At 32.4% G+C, this 19,415-nt stretch overlaps 2 protein-coding genes across 3 annotated transcripts in view; one reads left to right on the top strand and one right to left on the bottom strand.

The window, feature by feature from the left end:
• The window catches only part of LOC148275293 (glutathione S-transferase 1-like), a 49,212-nt gene that overhangs the window by 17,599 nt on the left and 12,198 nt on the right, over positions 1 to 19,415 (top strand). The gene's annotated exons all lie outside the window — the stretch shown is intronic.
• Positions 102 to 17,002, bottom strand: LOC148275294 (glutathione S-transferase 1-like). Of its 2 annotated transcripts, none has more exons than XM_088235918.1 (6): positions 16,886 to 17,002; positions 15,090 to 15,259; positions 5,199 to 5,257; positions 4,255 to 4,396; positions 2,816 to 3,009; positions 102 to 260 (listed from the first exon to the last, which is right to left on the bottom strand). In XM_088235918.1, exons 2-6 carry the CDS (start codon positions 15,228 to 15,230, stop codon positions 134 to 136), a joined length of 663 nt encoding a protein of 220 aa, XP_088092044.1. In that variant the 5' UTR covers positions 15,231 to 15,259; positions 16,886 to 17,002; the 3' UTR covers positions 102 to 133. The 2 variants fall into 2 exon arrangements, with proteins under 2 accessions (XP_088092044.1, XP_088092043.1); XM_088235917.1 differs by having other exon boundaries at positions 15,090 to 15,230; positions 16,886 to 16,979.

Here is a 19,415-nt window from a genome sequence, read left to right as displayed (position 1 = left end):
AATACCGGGGTAATTTTATCGCCTTGCATCTCTAGCCATGACACACAATTAAGTGACACGGGTGTATTTTATTATCAAGTCTAGATACAAAAAAGTCACAATGCTATTTTTGGATTTTGTTTATTAGATACATTCAACAAGTTTTCTTTGTATATTTACTGTTTACTATGTCTGCAAGGAGTTTGTTTCCCGGAAGGCATAGTGATTCGAACTTTGGAAGAGAGTGACACTTCTTTACCCAGGCGGCCAACTTCGGAAACCTGGAAAAATATTTATTTTATTTATTTTATTTATTTTATTTATTTTATTTGTTTTATTTATTTTATTTATTTTATTTATTTTATTTATTTTATTTATTTTATTTATTTTATTTATTTTATTTATTTTATTTATTTTATTTATTTTATTTATTTTATTTATTTTATTTATTTTATTTATTTTATTTATTTTATTTATTTTATTTATTTTATTTATTTTATTTATTTTATTTATTTTATTTATTTTATTTATTTTATTTATTTTATTTGTTTTATTTGTTTTATTTGTTTTATTTGTTTTATTTGTTTTATTTGTTTTATTTGTTTTATTTGTTTTATTTGTTTTATTTATTTTATTTATTTTATTTATTTTATTTATTTTATTTATTTTATTTATTTTATTTATTTTATTATTTTAATTTTTTTAAATTTATGATTTTTTATTATTATTATTTGGGAAATCAACAGTTCTACATACATATTTATAGTAATCAAACAGGTATAGTGTATAAACTCAGAACTAATAACAGATTTCCACAAAGTATACACAGTTAGTAAAGAAAATACATTACATATTAAATAAATACATATAAGTTTATACATATAAAAATGTTATTTTCATGTACTCGTGTAAATATAAATAAAACGTCATCGACAATGCTTTGAGTATGTCCAAATGCTTGCAGGCTGGCTGGATTTCCTTCCTAGGGAGCTACTTAGATTTAAACTTGTTGCAACAGAGAGTGAAAACACTTTTGAGAAGGGAACATGGAAGTTTAGGAGGAAATCCAGCCAGTCTGCAAGCATTTGGACATACTCAAAACTTTTTTTTATTTATTTATTCATTCATACAAATACATACATATTAAAAAAAATACAATAATAACGCATCCCAAACTCTATGAGGCCAAGGGCCCTGTGTTAAGTTGGGATATAACATAATGGAAAGTGGAAGACCGTACATAATGAAATAATAGCGAAATAAAAATGAAATATTATTACATGGACTTATGTTTATATATTTCAAAGGGCATCTGGACAACACGCTTAATAGTATGTAAATCTATGCAATATCTCGCAGCAGTCTCCTGCAATGGTCTCTTCCCTTAGACAAAACCCAGACTTGCACACTCCTTCTGAAAAAGGCTTTCATTTTGGAGAACTTAATATGTTCATCCAGGACATTGAACACTCTTGGGGTCACAAAAAGAGAAATTACTCTGAGCAAACGTCGTACGTGTTTTTGGAATTGAATAATTCAAATAACAGGAAAACCTCGTACGCATTCTGCTGGGATCTACTCTTGTAGCGGCATGATCAGAAATGAGTCAATTACTCTTTTTGAAAAAATGTCTAATGTCCAGCACGTTCGTGAATTGGAACAATATTTCCGATGGGACAGTTGTTATTGAAGTTAAAAGTTGTTAGTTGTCGTTCTCATTGTTGAATTAACTAACTGGTACAAAAAGAAATATAAAAATTATTAATAGGCGTTGGCCTACTAGGTGAATTGGTTCAGCCGGATGAATCTCATCCTCGTGATACAAGATGATGACAATGACCGGTGTTTTTATGATTTTTAATTAATGTTTATTTTTATAAATTACGGAAAAGGAACCATTAAACAGTATGTCTCCATGATTTGATTTCAAATGTTTGAACTTTAGAATAACCGTCGAGAGCCAGTGCGAGTGCGAGCGCCCACCCTGGGATTTTGGAGCTTTCGCTTCGCTTCGCTTTCGCTTTTCGGCTCTTAGCTCTTTGATTTTTGTTTTTGGCTTTTAGCCTCTGGGCCGAATTCCGTAGAAACGATTGAACGAATCTCTTGGCGTGGGGCAGAGTCTCAACGGATCGCAGCATGACGTTGCTCTACCGGGTACAACACCCCGCCAAGTACGAAGGTCGTCTGCGGACGATTCCGAGTTCCGACGCCGGACTTAAGCTTGGTCAGAGTCGGGACGCCATTGCGCCGGGACATTTAACCGCGCAGCGCGGTGCTCGTCCCACCTCGTCGGGCTTCGACGGAGGCTCCCGCTGATGGAGACCGCCTGATAGATGTCACATTGTTCACATCACGTATCACCGCTCGATTTGCTTAGGCGGGATACGGCCTTAGAGGCGTTCAGGCCTAATCCTGTGGATGGTAGCATCGCACCACCGGCCGGTCGACCGAGTGCGAGAACCAAATGTCCAAAACTGCCGTTCCTTTTGTACTGAGCAATATTACTATCGCAATAATCGGTCATCAGTAGGGTAAAACTAACCTGTCTCACGACGGTCTAAATCCAGCTCACGTTCCATTTTGATGGGTGAACAATCCAACGCTTGGCGAATTCCGCTTCGCAATGATAGGAAGAGCCGACATCGAAGAAAGTAACACGATGTAACATCACCGCGCGCAAAGGAATTGTTTACCACAGTCTTTTGAGAGTTAATATTTTTCTTTCAAATACCATGTTATCATATCTTTTGGTTTTAACCCAGACTTCGGCACCACATTCGATGACCGGTCTGCGTGTGCACAACTTAACTACAAATAAATACATTTCGTTTCTTACTTTTGGGAGTCGACTGGGACTAGAATGCTCAGGCTCAGTACGGACGTGATGCAGCAATAATCTGCCACTGTGACATGATCTCCCGCGATCCATGGACTATTGGTGAGGAATGCTTCGGCGAACCCATATGCTTCTACTATCTCGTCCAGTTTACTCTGAGGAATGCTAGTTTCGCCGTTGTACAGCATGGGACGCTAAAAATTCGCAAAAAAATATATACATTTCTGAACATTATTGGAATTGAAAAAATAACCTTCGTAGGTAGGATGTTTGATTTTTGATTTTTTTTAAAGTTTTGTTTACTTTAACAAATCAGTAACATACATAATTGTATTTTTGTTCCGCAAAGCCGAAGCTTGGCTGCGGGTTACATTACATTTTAAAAAAAAAGTATAAGTAAGTACATAGTTTAATAATAAATGAAGAATAAAATGAAATGAAAGTTTTTAATAATTTTTTGAATATTTTTTCAAATGAATTTAATTTTTTTCAGCATCATTCTCTTTCTACACTTAGTGGTGTATAGGACACTGCATTGATATAATTTCATGTTATGTTTTACCTCAAAAAGTATTTTACTGACTGGACTATAAAAAAAAACCAGATACTTTTACAAGGCAATCGTAAAAAAAACATAAAATAATAATTTAGTAATTAAGTAAATTATATACCGTTTTCGTAATTTGCTTACTTGGTCTATCTTTTCCACTTAATACTTAACATCTTCTATCTTTGAACTGTCCTATAATCAATAGTGTGATGGTCAAACATTTAAGGAAATACAAAAAAATATCTAAGACACGAAGTATATATTCTGACAACCTAATTAATTTACGAAATTAAAATTATGTGAATTAAAATTAAATAAATTACTTATTGCTTTATTGTTCAGCCCTGTTCTATAAGTTGTTTCCATGTGATCCGCTCGTTAAATGCTGTCAAATCTTTCGTTAATTTACAAATATTTTGCAACCTTGCAACAAAAACATTGGTAAATTAAGGCATGTATCACTCAAATTTGGGTGCTTTGCCGAGAAAAGAAAAAAAAAATAGACTAACGTTTATTTGTAAAAAGCCGGTTAAAAAAATCGACTACCCTGGCAATATTAACAAAATGTCTGCCTTGTTTTATTAAACAATCTGACAGGCGGTAAAATAATCGAATTCTTAAATAATATTATTTGTGAATTCGCTAATTACACATGAAATGTGATCCCAACCTATTCCCTTTTAATCCCAGTAGTATTTTGACACTTACAACGACACAACACGGCATAATTAAATTCAAATCGGTAGTTGCGTACTAAGTGACGTCTACGGAGTAACTTATAGCCAAAACGTAAAACTATTGATAGGTAGTTCAGTCGGCTTTAGTTTGATGCGCGTACGCGATTTCTAAACTATTATAATTTAATGCATATAGTATTAAAATAACTTACAACAGAAATTTTAAACTTGTTAAAAAGAACACTGGAATCAAAGTGAAGTCTACAATCCACTATGGCCCTCTGTTTAGGGTCCTTGGGGTAAAGAGAATCATCCTTGCCGTATACTGTCACCAGGTACGCTACAATAGCGTGGCTGAAATAATAAACTGCTTATTTATTTTTACATAAACGGCATAAATTGCCTTTATCATATATTGAACATAAATACGAGTATGAATTTATTTTTTCATTTTTATTTATTTATTTATATATACGCCCAATGGGCATTTTTATGGACACATTTATACATAGAAAGTTAGTATAACAAAATTAGAAAGACTCAATGGTTTATAGTAAACTTTGTGGGAATGAAAGCGGGAGAGAGGTGTTTATAATTGAATTTGATTCAGTGATCGTTTGAAAAAAGACAACTTGTTATCAAAGAAATCAAGACTGGTATGTTTGTTGGCAGACCTAAGAATTCTGGGCATAGGGGAATGAAAACCATAGTTAGTACTATGGTAATCAGTATGAAAGAGTAAGTTTTGTCTGAGGTTTCTAGTTGGGATATTTAATTTTATTGAGCTTAGTAGTTCAGGCGCATCAAAGAGTTGAGAATTTTAAATAGGACTAAAAGGTCGGATTTATGGTCGGTCATATGTACAGATGCTGAATATAAAATATGAAAAATATTTTTTTGAAAAATATATGGCAATCATGAAGTTTCGCATTATATTAAATAAATTGTCTATGTTTTATAAATGTATGTATGTGTATGCGCATGGGTGTATGTACATGTGTGTGTATATATATATGTGTGTATATGTACAATGTATGTATGTATATATATGTGAATGTATGTAAATATGTATGTGTTTATTGTTTATATGAATTTTTACTAATACTTTTACAGAATAAAATAAAATAGTTTTTTTTTAGTAAAACGATTTTTTTACCTTTCCCATAAAATTAAATCACCATCTTCAATCATAGGAACTGTATGCTCTGGATTTTTCTGTAAACAAAAAAAAACATTAAGAGGAAACGTGGTTTCTCTTTTCTTGCCATATTTTCTCCTGGATTATGGCACTTGAGTAGGGCTGCCATCCGTCCCGATATTTCGGGACTGTCACCGTTATTGACGACCCGATGAAACCCTTAATGTCCTGATTTAAACTTACTCAGTGCAAGGCTTTTAATCAACGAAAATCTTCCACATCCATACTCACACTGAATGCGAAAATAAGGTGATAAATGGTTTTATCAATTGATGTATCTAAAGAACTTCATAGAAACTGAACTTGCCTCGATAGAGTAGAGTGGAAGTCGGAAACTTTTATTATTTTTTTTTTAAATTGAGCGAGTATTTCATTTGCATTCCTGTAGCTTAATCAAAAATAATTATCAACGTGCCTTAAAAACATGCTTAGCATTTGAGCGATCACAATGAACAATAATAAACACGCTTAAGTTATCGCAGTCACAAGTCAACGCGTGTGTAATTCCTAAGTCAACGCTCGTGTCGGTTTGTTTTTTGTTTTCCTCGTAAATAAATACAGTTCATTGGCATAAAATCGGCGTTTACCATAAAAAAAATCTAATATATTGCATTTGCAAAATAGTTAGGAGTATCCAATACTTATTTTTATTTTATTTATTTCGAATACAAACAGATGTACAGGTTAAATGAATATTAAAAAAATATATATATATACAAAATGTATACATAGTAGGGCCTGCCATCCAATTATATTTATTCACTAAATAATACTGTAATAAAGCGACGACGGCTTGAAGTTTAAACCATATAAATAGTAAATACACTATTTATTAAAATAAGATAAATATGGACAAAACAAGGAGATAGTGGAAAGGAAAATAAGGAAATTGATAAGGAGTGGTAAAGGATGATTGAAGGAAAGTGAGAGTGGAAAATTGCATTTGATTTAATGATTAAACGAATTATGAATGAAGAGCATGAATCAAGCCTATTAATTCTCTTCTGTACATATTGTATGGAGTGTTAAATATATCATGACTATTATTTTTTTTGTTAAATGTTTCAAATATATGAGGGATTGTAGAATGTTTCCAATGATTAGTTTTAAATGTACGAATATAGAAAATATCAGAGAGTCTAGTTGGCCTGGAGGGGACACGGTAAGCAAGTAGATTTATGAGTTCCGGGGAATCGAATTTATTATTGACAATTTTATAAAGCAGGATCTGATCAAACATAATACAAAAAAGTGAAAATAAAATTACAATTACCATAACGACTGTCTTTCTTGACATTTGGCTTGCCAACCGTTGGCTAAATGCAATGAATAGCATTATAAATAATAAATAAATAAATATATAAAAAAGCAGTTTTGGAATATTTTCCATATTTACACCGGTGAAATTTAAATACATATGTGATTGCGCAGTAGGATTATACATCGCGAATCGTAAATATTTTGAAATTTAATATTAGGTGTTCACGGATGTTGTATTGTGATCGCGAATACGATAAACAAACATGGTGAGAAATTGTTATCACGTCGATAGTTATTTGTGATTGAGCTTCTGCTCATAAAACTATAGTAGAACATGTAATATCGTTGATGTTGGCTCAGTGAAAAGGACCGATATTTTTTTTTTCTGCTGACTGGGTGTAGAATCAATATTGTAGGAATATGTTAATTTTACGTCATAAAAAAATATGGCCAGCGGTATTTATTCCGCAAGAAGCACCACATGAAATGTAATAAAAACGTTTTGATTATTTTTCTGAAAAACCGTTGTAAAATTGCCATTTTCGTTACAACATATCCGTGTTCCAGAACGCCCCGACGAGACCCTAGCGAAATATGGCTACCCTACACTAGAGCAAACAAACAAACCATCACGCCGTTTCCCCGTAGGGGTAGGCAGAGAGGATAGAACGCCATAACACTCTATCTTGGCATACAGACCTCGCTTCTTCTACATTCATACATCTTCTCATGCACGCACGCCGATTATTCCTACTTTTGACATGTCCATCTTCAAGTATTTGATGGACTTGATCGTGCCATGTCTTTCTCGGTCTTCCTCGTTTTCTGCATCCATCAACATTTGCATCGTAGATCCTTTTAGCCGTTCTTTCGCTGTCCATTCGCTCTACATGTCCAAACCAACGCAGCACCCCTTTCTTGATTCTGTCAATAATGCATGTCTCAGCCTTACACACTTCACGGATCTCGACATTTGTGCACCTATCATATATCGTTTTACAACACATTCGCCTGAGGGATCGCATTTCGACAGCATTCAACCTACTTTCATCATTATTTTTCCAATTCCATACTTCGCTCCTATACATTAGAGTTGGCACTAGAACACCGTTGTGAACTGCTAGTTTAGCCTAGCACTAGAGCAATGTTTTATTTGTGGTAAAATATTTTCAGGCGTTGTTTAGCTTGTAGGTGAAATAATTCGGTCAGAATGTCACCAGCATCAATAAAGGCTTCGGCTCTTTAACTTCACAAAGATCAAAAGATAGAAGAATTGAAGAACAAACGAACCAAACACCAATCTAAATAATGGAAAAACAATCAAGGCGATTCTAACTCAAATCCCTCCCTAAAGGGAAAATCCAGTCCCGAATAAGTAATTCTCTTGGTCTTGCGAAATATTCCAATATTACGGGTTGTGTGCAGTGGCGCGCCCGGGGCTGGTATTCTGAACGGAATAGGTAAAAATCACATTTATTTATTTCGAATACAAACAGATGTACAGGTTTATTTATTTATTGACACTTTATATACATATACAATAAATATACATATAAGGGCGGGCATATTGCCTTAAGGCAATTTCTTCCTACCTACCCAAACCGTTCAGTTTCAGAAAATTATAAATATATGGACATATTGAATCTTACAATTTTATACAAAAATTAAAAGCAAAGATTAACAAAAATAAATAAATGTATAAAAAAAAAATAACACTTTACTATGAAGAGAGGAGAGGGGATGGGAAGGATAGAAGAAGGATAAAGGAACAATTTAAATATTTAGATAGTGACATTTCAATCTTGACTTAAATGTAAATAAAGAAGGGGCGTCTCTAACATTAGTGGGTAGATTATTCCACAATCGAGCGGCTACTACTGTGAAAGAGGAGGCAAAAAAATTAGAGCGATGACGGGGTATTAAAAGAGTTCTCTCGTTACTAGAACGAAGAGATAGTCCGTGTTGTGAAAGAGGTTGGATGAGCTCTCTCAGATAAACAGGCGAAGTGGGATTATTTAAAATATTGTGAAGAAGTGATAGAATGTGAATGTTTCTTCTATGCCTGATACTGAGCCAGTGTAGTTGCGTGCGATACTCGGTTATGTGGTCAAATTTGCGAAGATTAAAGATATAACGAATACAAATATTCTGCAATCGTTCTAACTTATCAAGCAATTCAGAGTTAGCATCTGGATAACATACATCCGCGTAGTCAAGGAGTGGAAGAAGTAAGCTCTGGACTAATGTTTGCTTAACATTAATTGGCAAGAAATTCTGTAATCTTTTAAGTGAGTGCAAACTGCTATAAAGTTTACGACTAACTTCGTTAACCTGATCGTGCCACTCTAAATGCTTATGAATGATAATACCTAAGTTTTTGACTGAAGTCATGAATGGAATTTCTGTACCATCTATTTTGAAAAGAGGAAGTGTGGAAAAATTCACTTTTGAATACATTTGTTTACTACCAACAAGTACAATTTGGGTTTTTGTTGGATTTATGAGAAGTCCATGTTTTTTTGTCCATGAAGAGATATGGTCGAGTGCAAGTGACATTACTCTATGTGTTTCAACAATGTCGACAGGCTCGAAATGAATATACAATTGCAAATCATCGGCATATAAATGGTACGAACAGGGGAGGTTTTTTGTTATTGGATTGATAAAAAGGGAAAATAAAAGTGGAGAAAGTACCCCCCCTTGTGGCACACCAGCGGTAAGATCAATCCAATCTGAAAAGACATCTGCCATTTTAACGCATTGACGACGGCCACGTAAATATGTTGAAAACCAATTTATCACGGATGAAGATAGATTTAAGGACTTAAGTCTAGCGAGAAGCAGGTCAAAATCAACAGAATTAAAAGCACTACTAAAATCAAGTAGGACCAAAAGCGTTAGACGTTTATCATTCATTGCTTGTCTAATGTCGTCAGTTATTTTAACTAAGACGGTAGTAGTGCTGTGTCCAGCCCGAAAACCAGATTGCAGAGGATCAAGTTGATTATGAAGTGTCAGATAACAGTTAATTTGTTTGTAAGCTATTCGTTCAATAACTTTGGAAAAGATAGGCAAAATGGAGATGGGTCTATAATCTTTTTTGGATGCTGGGGAGCCATTTTTGGGAAGTGGAATAACGAAAGCCGATTTCCATTGGGTTGGAAGGTAACCAGATGAGAGGGAAACATTAATAATATGAGTAATAATAGATAAAGTAAAAGGCAAAGTCATATGAATTATCGACAAACTCAATTCATCGCTGCCGAAGGATTTAGTTTTGATAGAAAGCAGAATGCGCGATACTTCTGATTCATTGACGACGGAGAAACGAAATTGAGGTTCAATGAATATAAAAAAAAACTTTACAAAATGTATACATAGTAGGACCTCCATCCAATAATATGTATTAACTAAATTACACTACAATAAAGCGACGACGGGAGGGTTTAAACAATATAAATAATAAATGTACTATAACAATGTGTGAGTATGTCCAAATGCTTGCAGACTGGCTGAATTTCCTCCCTATGTTCAAATTTATTGCAATAGAGAGGGAAAACATTATTGAGAAGGGAATATGGAAAACATGGGCAGAATGAAGAATGTTACACAGTGTGTAAAGTGGCCACTTACACCAGAGATCATAAGCTCTGTAAATGCCTAGACTTCCATATTCCCTTCTCAATAAGGTTTTTCCTCTCTGTTGCAATAAATTTAAATGTACTACATATTAAAATAAAAGAAACATGGACAAAACAAAGAGATAGTGGGAAGGAAAAGAAGGAAATTGATAAGGAGTAATGAAGGATGATTGAAGGAAAGTAGAAGTGGAAAACTGCAATTGATTCAGAGCAAGAAAAGAGACAAAACGTCTATTCTCTGTTATTCTGAATCAAGCCTATTAGTTCTCTTCTGTATCTATTATATGGAGTGTTAAATAAATCTAGACTATTAAAATTCTTGTTAAATGCTTCACATATACGAGAGATGGTAGAATGTTTCCGGTGATTTGTTTTAATATTAGAAATATAGAAAATATCACACATACTACAAATACCGATAAAAATATATTAAAATTTACTAGATGTGTAAAGAAGATATGTATAGAATTTTTTTAAAACATTGATGTGAAAAAGAAATGTAATAAAAATACGTTGCTCGAAAAATGCGTCGTGTTTGGCCTTGGTTGTTGTGACGTCAAGATTCGTGATATTGTTCTTAACAAATTTCAATGGTCAGGAACAAATAAACATGAATCGTGACGTATTAAGGGCGTGCCTAATGGAATAACCGTTTTTTCGGGAGTTCAAATTACAAATTTAAAAGTATTTTTTGTGGTACTAATAATTAGCATAATTTTTTTTTTTAATGGATATCGTAGATGTTATGGATATCATAGAAAAAACGTGATCTTTCTTTATTGTAAATACGCGTTAAAAATGCGTTTTCTATGCGCGCTTTTGTGTTCAGAATACCACCACAAGTTTTTTCTTTCGGTGGGGGTTTGACTTTTTTTAGGTAATAATGAGGCCAGTAACAAAAAAAGCTCTCTACCATGTTTTGAGTTTGTCAAGATTTTTGTAGACAAGAACTGGATTCAACCCCCTAGGGAGCTGTTCATAATATTAACATATTACATCTGATTCATCTCATGTGGGTGAAATAATTCAATTTTATCCCTCTTTTTTCAACTGTTTCTCCCAGAACATCAAACGTTTTCATAAACCAATAAGTGTATACAAAGTTTGTGGGTTGCATACAAAATGCACGTGGTTTCAAATCGGCATGTTAAACATGCTAGTTTAATTGGTGTTCTGAGGAAGAGACGGGTACCTACGTCTTGAAACTGGTAGACATAGAAAAGTCGGTAAGTGGTTACATCCGAATTTAAATATTAATAAAAAATATTGATTAATAATACTTGTAAGTAAATTAAAGTTAAGCCTTATCTGAACTAGTTTAATTTAAACAAAATTGTTATCTGCATACTAAAGTCTTTTAATTAAATTGGTATTCCTAGTGAATTAACATTTAGTATCTAAACAAATAAATTAATTAATTAAATAAAATGACCAAAGGTCGAGTACATGATAAATGATATAAATCTACGTGATTTATTCATTTTAATTTGATATTTATTACAGTAGGTCTCGTGGTGTAGTGGTCACCGCGATTGTCTACCGTGCAAGAGGTATCGGGTTCGATTCCTGGCATGGTTGACTTGAAGTATTGATGTAAAAAGGTGTTTTTAGGTACACTAAAATATTTCATAGTCTCTGGGCTGGCACCTGATGCGTAAGACTGATCACCTTACTTTCATGTAACAAAAAAATCATACAAAGCGTTTGGTGTACCAATGCAGTGCCCTATGCACCATTGGGTGTGGAAAGGGAATGATGATGATAATAATTTATTATCTCCACCTTTAGTGCGCCACTGGTTATACGAGTATGAATTAAGTTTGCAAAGAAAATTAATGAGTGGTAACATCAAGACAGTACTTTAGAGAAAAGTTTTAAAGTATTCTTGATTTTGTTGAAAATACTTCAAAAATGAAAAATTATACATCAAAGAAAATTAAATCCATCAAAACGATATTCCACGTTTCTTATTAAAGAATAACTGCCTAAAGAATTACCCATTCCGCTTTATAAATTTCCTGGATTTTTTATTCAAATTCAATCTATTTTGGATCCACAATTATTTATTTTATATTTTAATGACTTATTACTGTACAATTTAAAAGAAAAAAATATTATGTATGCCGACGACATTGGACTATTCTATAAAAATCAAACAGACGTATTAACAAACGATGGATAACGAAGACTCGACTATGCTGACTGAATGGAAAACTTAAACAAACTTACTTACACTTAATAAAAAATAAGGCAATAATGTGCACGTTGAATCTAGAAAAAATGACATAAAATAGATGCCTACATAAATAATGAACGATTAACTGAAATCGAACATTTTAAATACTTAGGACTAACAATAGACAGACAATAGACATGGACAATTCATATCAACAATTTAATAAGCAAAGTGGCGACATTATCGAGTCTTTTTTTAAATCAAAAATTTTGTTCAAAAAACGGAAAAAATTCTAATGTACGAAGACCTATGTAAATACTTAAATATGTTATATGTAACTACTATTGAGAACAGGAAATCAAAATGACATAAACAGACTACAAAGACAGCAAAATAAAATATTTTTTTATTTTTTATTTATTTATTTACAATTTTAAAAAACCCGTTAGGGTTACATTAGAAATATAATATTGTCTAGTCATTTTATGTCTCGTCTAGTCTAGTTAGTTTAGTCATCATGTGCTTTATCAGATTGATTTTAAATTTGTCTCTAGTAAAAGTTTTCAAGTAGTAAAGTAAGTCGTTGTAGTGTTTAAGTCCATTATGTAGTATTTTTGACTGTCCTGTGTTTGTCTTTGCTTTTTTCAATATGATAGTGTTGTTGTTGTCTGGTGTTATATTTGTGTACGTCAGCATTTTTGGCTAATATTATGTCGTCGTCTTGTATGTTTCCCAGTGTTATTTTTTGCACAATTTTTAAGGTCTCAATTTTAGTCAAGTAGTTTATGTCAAACTGGTGTTTTTTTGTACAGTTCAGTCGTAGAGGTCAGGTTGTATGTTAGTTTAAGAATTTTATTTTGTTGTCTTTGTATTCTTGTTATGTCTGTCTTGTTACCAGTTCCCCAGAAGGCGATCATGTAACTCAATTTACTTTTGACATAGGCTTCGTACATCATAATTTTCTCCTTTCTTGGTATTGAATCTTTAATTTTGTAGAAGAGGCCATGTAGTGATCCCATTACTTTAGTGAGTCCGTCTATATGTTTTGTCCATTTTAATTGCCTGTCCATTGTGAGTCCTAGGTAAGTCACATGTTCTAGTCCTTTAAGAGTTTCGTTGTTTATTATGTTCATGTTATGGTTCTTCTTTTTTGTTTTCTTTTCTGTTTGTTTTCTTTTTAAGTTAGTAAATGACCTCTAATTGACTCCTATCCAACAGCAATTAAATAACTCTTTGAACAAACCAAGCAATTAAATGTAACTGAACTTTTTAAGCAACAACAACAACAACAAACCATCACGCCGTTTCCCCGTAGGGGTAGGCAGAGAGGATAGAACGCCATAACACTCTATCTTGGCATACAGACCTCGCTTCCTCTACATTCATAGATCTTCTTATGCACGCACGCCGATTATTCCTACTTTTGACATGTCCATCTTCAAGTATTTGATGGGCTTGATCGTGCCATGTCTTTCTCGGTCTTCCTCGTTTTCTGCATCCATCAACATTTGCATCGTAGATCCTTTTAGCCGTTCTTTCGCTGTCCATTCGCTCTACATGTCCAAACCAACGCAGCACCCCTTTCTTGATTCTGTCAATAATGCATGTCTCAGCCTTACACACTTCACGGATCTCGACATTTGTGCACCTATCATATATCGTTTTACCACACATTCGCCTGAGGGATCGCATTTCGACAGCATTCAACCTACTTTCATCATTATTTTTCCAATTCCATACTTCGCTCCCATACATTAGAGTTGGAACTAGAACTCCGTTGTGAACTGCTAGTTTAGCCTCCTGCGACAAACTTTTTAAGAATCATTAAAATTTATAAATAAATTAGCCACTGATGTAATTGTAGACGAAGAACTAAAACTTGAAAAAAAATATATAAAATATGAATACAATACGATAATATCAGAAAAATATCAAATACAACCTTTTAAAACGAGACAAGAACAGTCAAGACTAATAAACCAGGGACTGAAATTATACGATAAACTACCAGACAAAACTAAACAAAAGACTCAGACAAACTTTTCAAAAGATGTTAAAAATATTATTATCAACAACGTTATACATTATTTTTGTAAATGTAATAATCCTTACGGATGATAATTAAATTTTCGAATAAAATTTTTAAAATGAGGAAATTCAGTTCTATCGAAATCGAATATGAAAAAGGTTTTCTTGTGCGGGGTAAAAATGAGAACATTCAATTTTTATGCGAAGTTTTGCGAAGAAAAACCCGTCTCTTCGTCAGGACACCGATTAAACCAACATTCAAAACCCACTTCACCGTAGTTGTGGCACAAAAATATAAAACCAGCACGACCTGCATTTTAATAAGCACATGCACTGATTAGATTATGAAAATATTTTATATTTTTTGAGAAATAGTTGAAAAAAAGGGGATGGGAGGAAAAACTTGAGTTCAATAGGTTTTGGTAAGTGGTTATATACAAATATTTCATTGGATTTCGTAAAATGTTTGACCACAAAGTTAATGCTTTAAATATTAAAAATATAACATTTTAAGTGCACTTTACAGAATTTGAAAATTGTATTTATCTTTAAATATGAAATAAAATGTCAGTGTGATAATAGCTGTTTTTAGACAATATTTGGACCTTTGTGGTACTAAAGTTCAAAGTATAAAGTAATTAGTGTAGTGATTTAATGTTTCCTGGCATATATTTGTTTATCGCGCAAAACAACTAAATTTTAGACCAAATGAAATCAATTTGTATGTAAGAGATAAATGCGTACCTTGAGGAAGGCCGGTTGAAGATGCTCGTGTCCTAGAAGATCCACAACAATCTTCTCCATCTCCAGATCTATAGCTGCAGCTACCATCACCACGGACCTGGCTGGTGGACTTGCTTTGGTCCAGTACAGTTTGGGAGCCATCTGCAGGACGCGTCAAGTTCATTAACGATCTTGAAATACATGCAAATTGGTAATATGCATTGAAGAGAACAATGAAAATACCGAGGTTTTCCCTACGGTTTCACTAATACAATAAAAATACCATTTAATTGAGTAACTTTACATTTTTAAATTTCAATTTTAGTAACCGAGATTTTCATTGAATTTATCTCTACTCACTGCATTGCTTCTTTCACTGCCACTTTGGCATATTTTATTAAAGGCTTGTCGAATATTATCGTTACTTTTTTATGGACTCTAGTGCCTCGATTATGAACGCTATCTTCATCTGTATATATCGAGGCGGTATACTTAAGTTCTGTTCTATCTGTATCTTACCTCGGTATGTTCTACCTACTTGTTATATCGATATCATATGATCGAAACAAGTCAATGGAATGACCGCAAACAATTAGTCCGCGTTCCTTACATCAGTAACATTTAAAATAGTTCTCATTTTTATTTTAAATAGGCTTCTGTAATAAAAAGTGCTCACTTCCAAGCGATTATAAATTCCAATAAATCTCAATGCAAGCAAAAATGCTCGATTGAACATGAATTTTGTTTGGCTTTTGGAAATCACCTAGACGGTACACTTAACGATCGTCTGTATGTATCTACCGATCTGTACCGATCGACTACAAAGCCGGCTCCTATAACGTCTCGATACATTCACTCGGAAAGATAGTAAAAATATAATAACTAAATTATTTTTTTAGAGTGGTAACTTTCTGACGCATATAATCTGTGTCTGACGCCTAGATACTCTTTATGCCTACGACGCCTTGATAATGTGTTGATAGGAGAGAACCTAGCAACATTATTTCCACATCTAGTTCATTTCTCGTTCATTTTACTAAAGATATAGTTATGTCGGAATTTAATTCGACTTCAAAACTTACTTATTTCTCTCTCATATTTTTAATAGGCTTTTAAGAAAAAAAGTGCCAACATTAAAACGATTAAAATTTTTAATAAATCATAATTAAAGGAAAAATTGCTCGGTGGAACAAAATTTTTGACACTTTTAATGCAAAGATAAACGTATTGAGGGGTTTTAGACCCATCGGTATAAACCGATGTACTTACATCAAAACATGATCGGTACTATACCTTTGTAGTCGGTCAGGAGACTTTTATCTTCAACTATTACGTCAAACTGAAACTATGTCATTTTAGAACTTAGATATGTGTACCGTGACGTACACTTCTCCTTGTTTCATATCGATGTACTTAGCCAAATCTTTAAGGTGGGGGGGTTAGTAGTATATATTTACAATCGCTAGAGAGAATTTATCTTCAACTATGCCGTCAAGGTGAAGGTATGAAGTTTTTATCTTCCCATCATAATCGAGGCCCAGGTATTTCAGTAATATTAAAAAAAGAAAATTGTTTCTTATTTCAACAGTCGTGGTAACACTTATAAAAAATATTTTTTAATTTCAATTAGAACAAATAAGACAGTGTTAAGTAATTCTCGACTCAACGACTCGCCACTAGGGAATCTGAGCATTACCAATATTTATGCCCTCTTTTCTCTAAGGCAGCTAAGAGGTGAATCCCTGGATTGGAAAATTTTGGACCAAAATTTAACCAAAATTTAAACTAATACAAAAAAAGGTTAAGAAAAAACTCACATTAGATTTTGATTTTCAGTCCCACACGTGTATTTCACTTCGAAGATGTTAAAGGAATGAAGAAAAATAATCTCCATTTAAACATTTATTTAATCATATGTAATAACTACCTTGTTGCCAGAGATAAACAACTCTGCTATCTCGTTTGTTTTATGTGTACTAGTATCCATCTTATTTTCGCAATTTCAAGATCATGGGTCATCAAATAAATATTTTTACCATAACTATTAGTTAACCAAACAATTCTATTTTAAAATTTATCAATTCTTTGCGGTCAGAAGCATTTAGGCATAAATCAATTTTGGCCGAAAATACGTTAATTAATGCTTCTGCCTATACTTGCTTCAACATGCCCAAAATTAGGCAAATAAAAAAAAATATTGTGCAATAAATTAAATAAATTTAATGAATAAGTTTGATAAATTTTAAAGCTTGTTGGTTCATCGTTATGTAATGCGTATTTTATTCATTTCTTTCATCTATTAATGATTGTTAAGTTAAAGAGCTAAAACCTTTGTTTACGCGGGTGAGATTCGTGTAATTGAATTATTTCACCTACATACTGGGCAACGCCTGAAAAAATTTTTTTTTTCAATTTCTATACTTCTTAATGGACCGGTGGATTTATCAACAATATTTTGAGTTTCGGAATTCGTTTTACTGGCCGAAGCTAGCCGAAACATGAACCTCAGTTGGTCACTTATTATTTAAATAACTTTATTTCAATAAAGTGAAGAAAATACGATCATTTAGGCAAATGTGTGGTAACTCCATCCACGATCGGTGTACAAATGTCAAGATCTTTCTGAGACACGCACTATCGACAAAGGTGTTCTTTAAAAAAGTCACCAAAATTTAAATGTTTGGGTAAATCACAAGAACGCTAATATTTCATTTTCCAATAAAAAAAAATTAAAACTTTGAATGGGGGCCCTTTATGTATGCATTATAGGATGGACCGATTATTTTTTTCCGAATTTTGAAATAAAAGTGGTCTAAAAAGTTGCCCTTTGGATTACTCGGAATGCAAAAAATGACAAAAAAATATTCTATACTATTTTTGGCCCTCAACCAGAGCTTAAAGTTTTCGAAAAAATCGATTTTTTGTACAGTCTAATGAAAATTTATAATGTGCATTAAACCTTATTAATAAGCATCTAAGGACGTGAGTTGCACTTTGTTTTGTAATAAATGGGTAGCATTGTTTTAATAAGCCATTGTTTTCGTCAATATTAGTTAGGCGCTCAACGGAATCAATTCCGCAGCGTGTAAACGTTTTGTATTTCGATAGTTTTAAAACGTGTCCGAATTTATAATGTGATTAAGTTTTATCTTTACTAACAAAAAATAATTTTATTAATACAGATAATTAACAAAATGTTCATACCGTGATAAACTGTAAACCTCGGTTGAGGGCCAAATATAGTATGGAATATTTAAAAAAAATATTTTTTACGTTTAATGTGATCCAAAATGCAACTTTTTAGACCTCTTTCACTTGGATGTCTAAAAAAAAAAAAAAACTTCATACACCACCGGCCCACTCTAATGCACGTGCCCTTGGACATTAATTTGAAAACATAATATCAAAATTAAATTTAATAAATCAATATTTTTGTTCGATTTCTTTAATGGTTCTTAACTCCCACTGATTCGCTTCATAATTGGCTTATTTCAAAATTTAACAAAGACATATTAATATGCATACAAATAACATTGGTACAGGAACAATAACAAGTACAATAGAGTAACACGCAAGTTGATAATATTATGGATACAGCATGATAATAATACACACAAATTACTGAGCTAGAATAAAAAACGCATACAAATTACACCATTATTTATAATGAAGGAGTAAATACATAGTTTATTATAGCAATAAAAGACGAGTGATACTTTAATCCACAAATTTGGAATATCCAGTGACCGGTTTCATCGCTTTCGCGACATCTTCGAGACTGGTATCTTTATTAAGAAATTCAATGCAATTATACAAAACAGAGTTAAGGATAGAGAATTCAAAATTATATGTAATTTAAATTAAATTATTTTTGCCTTAAGGATTATTAACAAAGTGTTTTAGGTGAACAAATGAGTTGATATAATGACATTTCTTATTAGTGAAAGGCAATGATGAAAAAAAATAATTATTTTATTACATCCTAAGGTGTTTTATTGACAATATGTATTATTTCTTTATAATTACAAGAATAATCATATATTATATGAATTTTTCATTGCAAATGTAAAAAATATATATATACAGTATTGTTTATTGTTTTTCTTATTTATTTATTTTCCATTCTTTATAAATGTATGTAAACTGTTTAAACTAATAAATAAATTAATATTTAAAGGGGAAAAAAACATTACTAATAGTAATTAAAAAATCAATTAAAAACAAGTTCAAAGTACATCACAAATCAATATTTAAAGTAACCCAAACAATAATTGATAAGAAAGTGATTTCAAAGTAATAAAAATTAACATTAGTAAAATTAATTTTTAAAAAGCAAAAAAAACGTTT

This window comes from Micrasema longulum, unplaced genomic scaffold (assembly GCF_059751315.1).
Source record: "Micrasema longulum isolate JH-2025_06_02 unplaced genomic scaffold, ASM5975131v1 h1tg001467l, whole genome shotgun sequence".
NCBI classification, from domain to species: domain Eukaryota; kingdom Metazoa; phylum Arthropoda; class Insecta; order Trichoptera; family Brachycentridae; genus Micrasema; species Micrasema longulum.
This window is presented reverse-complemented; position numbering and strand designations above follow the sequence as displayed.